Source organism: Numenius arquata, chromosome 13 (genome assembly GCF_964106895.1).
Source record: "Numenius arquata chromosome 13, bNumArq3.hap1.1, whole genome shotgun sequence".
NCBI classification, from domain to species: domain Eukaryota; kingdom Metazoa; phylum Chordata; class Aves; order Charadriiformes; family Scolopacidae; genus Numenius; species Numenius arquata.
The window spans coordinates 20010785-20020928 of record NC_133588.1 but is presented as its reverse complement, the minus strand read 5'-3'; the positions used below and the strand labels follow the sequence as shown (position 1 = coordinate 20020928).

The 10144-nt window shown below is 48.6% G+C and overlaps 1 protein-coding gene across 2 annotated transcripts in view; it reads left to right on the top strand.

The window, feature by feature from the left end:
- Positions 1-6067: 6067 nt before the first annotated feature.
- Positions 6068-10144, top strand: part of KCTD15 (potassium channel tetramerization domain containing 15) — a 41126-nt gene continuing 37049 nt past the window's right edge. The window contains exon 1 of one of the 2 annotated variants that reach the window (XM_074158085.1): positions 6068-6193. In XM_074158085.1, coding sequence (XP_074014186.1) covers positions 6068-6193 — 126 coding nt within the window. Of the gene's footprint in view, positions 6194-10031; positions 10050-10144 lie in introns of those variants that run through there. The other variant, XM_074158086.1, reaches the window with a different exon arrangement.

The window sequence follows — 10144 nt, the reverse complement described above, 5'->3', positions numbered from 1 at the left end:
CTTCAGAGTACTTTGTGTCTCTAATAAACCAATGAATGGATTACACTCAGCCATAAAAATGCTTTTTCCTCTCTGTGACATATATAACATGGATAAGCTTTATTTAATAAGTAGCTAAAAACTAATGCCATGCATATTACTTAAACAAGTTAAAAATATTCCTCAGTATTGTAACTGCTTAAGAAGAGGAGTGAGAGCACACAACAAAATGACAATGTATAAAGCTGCGAAACACCGTGCTGAACGCTAACATGGGACATCTTGATTAAGTAAATTTCATTTTGGAAACTATTTTTGGCTGATAGCAGTTGGGAGCAGAAGAAACGGGTAGACCTTTCCTGTACTGTATTTCCTGACAAGCTATTTCATCTTGGCATTCCAGCGTAGATTATTTCTTTGTATCACGCTGTTGTCATGAGTTAGGCGCTGGATAATGGATAGTTTTAAAAACAGTCCATCTGTATTTAGTCAATAAAGTAATGGTTTGTAAACTCACTCAGCAGCAAGCTGTTTCTTGAAAAGAATAGAAGAGCATTCAAGGGGAAAGAGTGACAAGACTTGGTGATTTCCTAATGATCAGATTTCGTTCTTTGCATGGTCATGCTTACTGCTCCCAGGAAACCCCTTATCTGCTTACAAATGACAAACAATTATTTGACTTAATTAGCAAACCCTGGGTCAAGTTCCTGTTCCAGAATGATTGGCACTGCAACTGGCTCAAAAACTTGTTTCAGCTGGGAGATGTCCTTAATTCTTCCTTTTTATTATTCCGAATATGTCAACTGGCTGCAGCGAGTGTTGGGATTTCAAGGTGCTTAATATTTTCAGGTTTCTCACAAGAACAAACCTTTCCGGCAGCTCAAGGCGTTTGTAACATCAACCTTCCACACCTTCTGCTGCCATCTCCTTCTCGGTGACAAGGCAGTGGTGCCAGTCACAGGGTCCAGGGCTGCCTGCTCTGCATTCAGATCTGCTTCTCCCTGGTGGCTCTAAATGCAGCCACAGCCGGGAAACCTCGCCGAAGGCAAGAAAGTCACGTAGGCTTTGCTGCCTGAAGGTGCACCAAAGTCCAACTACTTTTGAAGCACCAATATCTTACTCAAATCTTCTCTCCCCAAATAAAAGTCCACGTAGGCTACAGTGGTGTCTTAACTGGGACTGGGAAGAGTATTAATCGACGTGTAAACATCGATTCCTTTGTTGTACCCCTAATTCTCATTTATCTGCTTTAAACATTTCATGAAATTATCCATTTTCCTTCTTATTTACTGCTGCATCTTAAAATGCCCAGTAGAGCACGGTGTGTCTGGGAGAGGAGGGTCAGGCAGTCCGTAGATTTCTTCCCGCACTTTTTGTAGGCAGTGGGAATATCGGTATCATCGCGAGGAAGCCAGGATCGAGCCGCAGGTTAAGATAGATGACATAAGAGGTCCTGAAGTCAGGCTCAAACCTTGAGATAAGACATGTAATAGAAGGAAAGGAGTGAGGACTAAGACAGGAGCAGGCCTGCTGGCATTAATTCATACAGGCCTTCAAGAATGATACCGCCTGGAAGTTGTTCTTACTCTAATTCAGGTAGCTCTGTGTAGAAAAGGTCAACGTTATTTTTCAATTCATGATACTTTCTTTCACACAGTCAACAAATTTCAAATCCAGTCATTTCAAAGTATATTTGGATCACCTTTTTGATAGGAAATTTCTATTCCTTCAAATCTGCACCTTGTCACAATTTAGTCATTTTCTGTCCTGTCAAATACACACAATTTGTTATTTTTTGAAAACACACACACAAAAAAAGGAGAAAAACGAGATGGGGTTCTCTATGGGCATCTCTTTAAGACACTGTCTTAAGAGCGTCGATAATTTTTTTACCTGATTATTGAAAAAAAAATGGAAGTGAACGATGGAATAATTAGATAAAGAACCAGGTTCCAGAAAGGTTCTGTCCCATTCCATTTCTAAGCACCCACACAGAATACAAAGAACTGCTGGTAAGAAAAAAATTTGAAGTATTTATTTTGAAGTATTTAGTATCTTAATAAACACATGCTGGGCATTTGGCCAAGAACTTTTAAAACACCTATGATAAGTTATAACTTATCACTTTTAATTATAATATCACGCAGCTGAACTCAGGAATCTTCTGTTATAAATTTTGTATTGCTTTATAGGGAAAATAATAGAGTTGTTCAGAAAATAAGTTATGTTCAGTTCTAACAGAATTTCTTCTTTTTTGTTCAGTACATACTATTTAGTATTTTCCTTTGTACACTTCTTAATAGTTGAGCTTTAAGTGGAACTCTGAAAAACAACATTAGGATTCAGAATACAGTGGAAGATTTTATTTTCAGGGTCACAAGTAGCATAGCGAGATTTCTCTCTTAAACAATGACACTTAGTATCTCTGTAGTTCTATGAATACTTTTGAAGTGTCATATTAAAACCAATCTCTTGGCCTTCAGGCAAAGAGAAGCAATTAGTCTTGGAGTTGTGAATAAATAAAAATCCATTTATATACCCGTCCTTGACACGTACCTTGCAAATCTTAGAAACTTCATCTAGTGGGAAAAGAACTGTTAAATCACAAACACCACTACTAATCATATTGCAATGTTGCTTCCTAAAACTGTTTAGTTTGTATCAATCTTTTAAGTATTAATTCATATGTATATATTCATACATATTGAAACACAACAAGAGAAAGGCATTCACAGACTTGAGTGAGAAGAAAGGAAGGAGTGAGTGCGCACGGAGCTCTAACACTTATCTTTATTACCCTCAACATAAGTACAGGCAAGGAAAAAAGCTCAAAGCTCTGGAGTACGTTGTCCTTTCCTTAGATACCGCAAAAACAATCCCGCACGCGTTACGTACCACGCGCATGCCTTTCTCATCCCAAGTGCTGCCGTGTCTTTGCTTTGATCTGCAAACAAACAAACACACCAAATCTTTCTTAGCCATGCGTCCCATTTCCATGCAGCACAATTAAATGGCACCTGTCGCAGATGTGCTGGGATGAGTCAGAAAACAACAACTGCTTTTTGTTCAGTGCAGTATTTTTAGATGGTCTCTTTCGTCTTTACTGTGCCCTAGTGCAGAAGTAGCCTTTTTTTTTTACGATACTCTGATTGCTGCTGTTGGAGATTCTCATATCTATTTTTTTCTATTTAGCAGTTAGTAAATTCACAAATAAAAATTATGATGCCACGTCATTCCCAAATATTCCGTCTGCACCCCTACAGAAAAGCTGGGTGAAACTCAGGCTGCGTGACGGGTCACCGAGTCTTGGTGGAGCTGGTCCTCCCCGCATCACTTGTTGAGCAGAGCGCCGGGGAGAGGAGCCGGCTCAGGCTCAGCCGTGTCCCGTGATGAGGTGCAGCAGCTCTCTGGGGACACGCTGGTGTTCCAGGTTATTTTGGAATAAAATCCACCCCTCTGTGCCACGCTCCGGTAGGCAAAGAGCGAGTCCCAGCCCAGAGGTCAGGGTGGGATGGTGACCCCTGCGAAGGATCACACCTGGGCCGGTGGGATGGTCAAGGAAAACAAATTTTAGTCTGTTCTGGATGCAAATCTCTCTGCTGACCTAGTTCTCATTCTCCTTTTCATTTCAGAAGCTCAGCTAAAAATCCATAAATTAAGGAAATTAACTGATGGAGCCTCCGGCATCTTTGTAAGCTATTTAAATCTTTAAATTTACAACATCTTCTGCATATATCAAGTAATTGAACTAACTGCAGGGATGTAACTTTAATGAGAAAATTTCCCTCTTCTCCTGTAGTTTGTACTCTAAAAGAAAAAAAAAAAAAAGCTACCCTTAGGAGAAAAGTTTCTGTTTATTCCTGCCACGGAAGAGAACTTTAAAAAAAAAAATACCCACCCTCAATTTTAGGGGGTCCTGCTTGCCCTCCTCCCCTGCTGCCTGGCGGGGCGGGCGGCCCCGCTGCTCTGCGCGGAGGGGAGCGCGGGCGCGGAGGGGAAGGGAGGGCGGCCCTCACGGCCCCCGCTGCGCGCCGGCGGCCCGACCCTTCGGCACCGCGCAGCCGTGCGCAGCTCCCTGCGCGGCCGCGCTCGGCGGCTAGTGGGCGCTGCCGGCCCGCCGCTGCCGGCGGCTCGCCGCGACGCGCGGCGCCCTCCGCGGGCGCGGTGGGCGGCGGGGCACCCCCCCGGCCCCGGAACCCGGGGCCACACGACGGGGCCGGCTTCGGCGCGGAGCGGCCCCGGACCCTCCGCCAAACTTCCGCGGGGTTCAGCGCGGAGGGGGGCGCATCACCCGCGAGGGCTTGCAAAAACGCGCAGGCATCGGCAGACCCGTATCTTTGGCTGAAAGTTGAGGGAGGGCTTTGCGCCTTTTTTCTTTTTTTTTTTTTTTTTTTTTATTGGCGGGGGGGGTCCCTGCCGGCCCACTCTCCCCCCTAATGCCCCCCTCGCTGCGCGCCCGCGGAGCCGCCCGCGGAGCCCCGCGCCATCGCGCCGCGCGCTCTAATTGAAATGGCGCTTTTGGCCGGGGGCGGGCTGCCAGGGCGCTCCGCAATAGCACAATGCATGTCGATAGACGTCATTTGGTTTTAATGGCCTACAGGAAATTTGGCGTTTACAATGCGAGACATTAGCAAAGGGTGAAAGGGAGGGGGGCAGGCGGCAGGGAGGGGAATAATTGCAGGCCCCCCCCCCCCCCCTTCCGCCGCCGAGACCCCCCGTTCCGCACCCCGGCGGCGCTGGGTGCTGCGGGGGACGGGGACGGCGGGGACGGGAGGGTCGGGGCTATTTTTTTTATTATTTATTTTTGAACTTGATCTAGTTTATCAACAAGTGCAGAGTGGGTGCTACCCTAATTGTAACAGAGGAGTCAAGAGATGTGAGAAACGTGCCCTGTGTTACTTATTTGGGAGCTGAAAATTTATGCCTAGTTGAAAATGCCTGGGGAAATATTACATCAGACCAAATGACAATGATTAAAATCAGCTTTCCCCCCCCATTCCTCCCCCCTCTTTTCCTCCTTCTTCTTTTCAGTAAGTCTGTTGAAGGACGTGACAGTGGCCTGATCCTCCCCAACGCCGAACCGTTATCCCCCGGCAGGGCCGGGCCGGGCTGCGCGGGGCTCCGCGGGGCCCCCCCCCTCCGCGCCGCGCCGAGGGGCTCTGCGGGCGGCGGCGCCGGGGGCGCGGGCTGGGGCGCCGGTCGCCTTCCCAGCCTCATTTCATTTCCAAGGGTTCTATTTTATTTTATTCGGGGGGGGGGGGGGGGGAATAAATCTGGAGACCTTCACCAAAAGGAGGGAAAAATATCCAATTTTCATCGCAAAATTAGCCAGGGCGAGAGCAAAGGGCTGAGCTAATTGTAGCCTAATCCTCTGCCCTGCAGGCGTTTGCAAAGCCCTGAGCAAGAATTCGCTTTTTTTCCTCCTCTTCTCCCTTCCCTCTGTTATTTAGAGACGGGATTATTGCCTTTCTTCTCATAACAGCCTCGGCAGTTTCATTTAAAGGCTTTTTCCCCCCCTCACGCACACACACATCCACACACACAAAATAAACAGAAAAAGAAGCAGGGGAAAAAAAAAAAAAAAACCAAAACAACAAAAAAACCCCCCAACACCCAAACAGCGAGGGGGAGAGAGCGGAGAGAGAGAAGCTTTAAAAATAATCCCCGCCGCAGCGGGCTCGGCGGCGCAGAGTGACCCCGGCCCGGCGCCCCCAGCCCCGCCGCAGCCCCGGGGGCTGCCACATCTCCGCCCTGACCAAGGTAAGGACGGCGGCGGCTCCGCGCCCGCCGACGGCTCCGCGCCCCACCGCCCGCTCTCCGCGCCGGCACCGCGCCGCACGCTCGCTGGCTCCAACCCCCCAACCCACCCCCTCACCCCCCCCCCCCCTTTTTTTTTTTTTTTCCCTTTTTTTTTTTTTTTTCCGGAAAGTGCCTGTTCTCCGAAGTAACTCGGCGCTGGGCTCCGGCGGGGAAGCGGCGGAGGGGAGGGTTTATTTTAAAGCTACAGGACGCGCTGGCAGCCGCCCCGCTCGCTCTCCCCGTGTGCGTGTGTGTGTGCGTGTGTGTGTGCGTGTGTGTGTGTGTGTGTATGTTTTGTTTCGCTCCGCTCCAGCATGGGCAGCGCCGGCGGAGCCCCGCGGCCCCGGCTGCCAGCCCTGCCGCCCCGGCCCCGGCTCTGAAGACGGCCCAGCCCCGGCGCGGCGGAGGCAGCGCGGTTCGCTCCGCGCTCTCGCATGGTACCGGCGGAGCGGCGGGGGTCGGGGCGGGCGGGCGGGCGGGGGTGCGCGGCCCGGGGCGGCTCGGCACAAAGGGAAAGGCGGGCGACAATGGGGAGCGCCGCGTATGGAAAAAGACGGGCGGGCTGTGAATGAAACTCTGGCGCCAGTGAGAGTGGAAGGCTTGGTTTGGGGTAGACTTCAAACCACTCTAGGGTATAGTTTGCATTTCTGTTCCTGCATGCGATGTGGCACACTTCTGCAAAATTAATACATTAGCCTGGCTAATGCTCACCACCATTGGCTGCACGGAAAATGTACAGGATCGGGGATTCGGGGTTGGCTTTTTTTTCCCCCCCCTTGCATTCATCTAAGACATCTCCTTTCTTGTTATGTGGGAATAAGTAAAGGACGCCATGTTGTGCTTTTTTTTTTTTTTTTTTTTTTCCCCTTTTGGCTGGATGTTACCTTTGGGCATAGAGCGCGTTGGGAAGCAAAAGGCAGAAGTTGAGTGACCGGGTGCGTTGCCGGTGCTTCCCCTGACCATGGGCAGGGAAGGGATTGGGGTGACGTGAAGCTCGCACTGAATAGACTGGAGACTGCCAGAGATAGGCGGGCTGCGGGGGGGCGGGGGGGGAAGGAGAAAGCCTTCCCCCCCCCCCCCCCCCCCCCTTTTTTTTTCCTTTTTTTTTTCGCGGTAACCAAGAGCTCCAGAGGAAGCTTCCCCCCCCCGCCCCCTCCCCCCGTAAAAGTTTTGGCCACCGTCTGCTCCGTCACTCGGCCCGGCGTTGAGCGAGGCAGCGCGGAGGTGTGCGCAAATGTTTACGGACTTTTAATTTCGGGGCCATGGGGCCCGAGGGGCGCAAGCCCCCCCTCCCCTCTCCCCCCGCGCTGTGTCCGCGGGCTCGGTGCACGGCGGTAGCCGTTGTCTGGGGTGGCTCTGGCGGCAGAGCCGAGCGGTCGCCGTCCCCGTTGATAGACAAAGGTAATTGCGGAGTGTGCAGCCGTGTCGTGTTCCCCCCCCCCCCCCCCGCGCCCCGGGGCGCCGCGGGCAGCGGGAAGGGCCGGCGGCGCCGCGCAGCCCCGCAGCGCCGGGTGGCTCCCGCCGCCGGGCATCGCCCCGGGGCGCCGGGGATGGGCCGGGGGCCGCCCGCGGTGCTGCCGCCCCCGGTGCTCTCTGGGTCTGCCGGTGGAGGAATAAAGGTCTCCGGGGAGGGGCGAACGGCCTCCCCCAGCACCCAGGCGGGGGTGCCGCGCCGGGGGTCCGGCGGCCCCGGCCTGCCCCCGCTCCGGCTCCCCGGAGAGCCAGCTGCTGCACGGCAGGTCCTTAAACCTGCCGGTTTCATTCCACGTCTTAAATGTGCATGAAGGAATTAAACTGCACGAGTGAATAACAGCATTAGTTTCAATTAATTTTTATCCTGGCAACAATAAACTTTAGAAACAAAGCGCTTTTACATCCTTAATTAGTCTTGCTTCCCATCTGTAGTCTTTTAAGTGCCTGTTCCTTGATTTAACTTTGTCCCTCCTTCAGAGCCGCCTCCTTTTTCATTCTTTTCCCTTTTTTCTCGTTATCCCTTCCAGACTGCTGCCCGTTTCTTCCCTGCAACCTTTCACCCCCCTTGTCCCTATCTGTCTGCTCTGCTCTGTGCAGTTTATTTCTACTGTATTTTCCCAACATCAACAGCAGTATTGGTTACCATGGCCCCGAGCTATGTGCAGAGGTGGGAAAGCTTCATCCGCCCAAAAGTTCTTACACTTTTGAAGTCTTTCTTTTAGTAGGATCTGAAATGTATCATCTAGAGTGTGTATTAAATGAACAGTATTCCTGAAGGCTTTAGAGCAAGAAAGGCAACACCCTGGAAAATTCTGCAGTCTTTCAGCATTCTCTGCCCCAGGGTTATAGCCCTGGGCACGGAGCTGAATGGAGCTCTTACAACTGCCTTCTGTTTACCTTTTATGGTTAAAATAACAGCTTAGCAAAGAAGCAACTTCATGGAGAAACGATTCAGTGAAATCATCTCAAGCTGTAGCAGCATAGCTAGTTTAATCACCCCTAGAGAGCTGAACAACTGTGAGCACAATGGGACACAAAATCATTTTGTGTGTAAATGAGCATGGCATTGTGATTATTTCACTTTGCATGGGCAAATAGTTTTTACAAGCAGTACTTATGCAGTTAGCTTAGAAAGGCAGAAAAAGATAAGCTGGCTCTGAAAGATCTTGGTGTGTAATGTTTGAAAAACTAAATATTCAGATAATTTGGGAATCAGGCTCTATTGATTTTGCCTTCAGCAGGTTCCTGCGTTACTTATTAGAGTAGGGTTATTGCCTGTGCCACTAGTTGGGATGCTGTATCCTGTTGTAGGCAACTAAAGAGCAAGGATTATTTTACATGGTTTAATAAATGAAGTTTGTTAGTGTTTCTGCCATATTTACCCTTAAGGTTTTAATTTTCACATCGGTATTAGAAAATATGTGCATAAAGACTTTCGCTGGATAAATACATTTAGGATTTTGCTTTGTGCATAAAATAAGTACATTACTCAGTGTGATGAATTTTAGCTGCGTTTTACATTAAGAAGAGGAAGGAGGCATTAGAAATAGGGTTACGGTACTGTAAGAAATAGGGGGTATTTATTCTTTTGGAGCAGTAGGAGTGTTTTCAGTGCCCTTTAAGTAGTGCTTAACAATTACGCCCCTTGATAATTTGCTCATATGAAAACGACTGAATTCCACAACTTCAATAGAAACGTAGGATTCATTTTTTTTAATGCGAATGCTCTCCAACAGGGGAAAAGCCTGTGTTGTAGTTCCCCTTCTCCTCCCCTCCCCCAAAAAGCCAGTGGCACCCTCAATAAGTATGAAAAGCCATGAAAGTTTGAGAACTATTTTAGCTTTCCAGTGATTTTCTATAATTAAGTGTTTTTTCAACACATGCTCTAGCTGAGAGATGCCAAAAGCAGAGGATTGTTCAAAAGGTCCCTCCAGTGAATAGTATAAATTAAATATCTACTGTGTGAGTATGGCCTCACTGAGAATCTCAGACTCTTTACAGATCAAGGAATTTACTGGTATACTAACATTAAACAAAATCCGAAGATAGCAGCAGTGTTTAAATATGCACAAATAGATTCAGATCACTTGATCTTTAGCTATCTGTGCATATTTTAAAATTGAAGTCTGTATTTCAAGACAAACGGTTAAATGTAAGACGCATTTACAGAGGACTGGAAGTGCTTTGATTTCATTTCGAAACTGTAACAAGGGGTGCAGATGAGCCCTAATTAGGCAGTTGTTTTGTGAAACTGCCTGAGATTTATTTCTAAGGCAGCTCTGTACCGTACGAGGTCTGTACCTTTATCATTAGTGATAATAGTTGGGGTCTGAACAAAGGCAGGGTTGACATTCAGCCTGGATCTTCTGACCCTTTCATTTAAGTGAAGGAGTAGAGAGCGAACATGAGTTTACAGTGCTCTTTGGTAAGAAAAAAACCTCCCTTTGTCTGCCTTGGCAGACAGATGAGGCACCCGCAGATTAGTAAACACATCGCTAAAATACTGTAGGTACTTACATACTAAGTTGTTTTTAAAAGTTAGTTCTTTTATTTGTGCTGTATGGCATATTTACTGAAGATTGCCCACAACAGGCTCTTGTGGGAAACAAGAAAGCAGCGTCTTCAGTCATGAAAGGATTCAGTCACTTTCCTTGAAGGTGGTGCTGTAGTAAAAATGTTAATGCCCAATTTCGCATCGGCTGACACAGAAGTCCTAGGACAGAGTTGGTATTTGCTTCGTGCTCGGTGCAGATGCCCGTCCAGCCTCCGCGGAGAAAAGGATGTGGATTCATAATGGGGTGATGTATTTCTGTGCTGTCGATGCAGGGGGTTCTCAGGATCTAACCAGGGTGAAGTGCAGCAAATGGAGATGTTGTGATGACTTTGTGAAGCC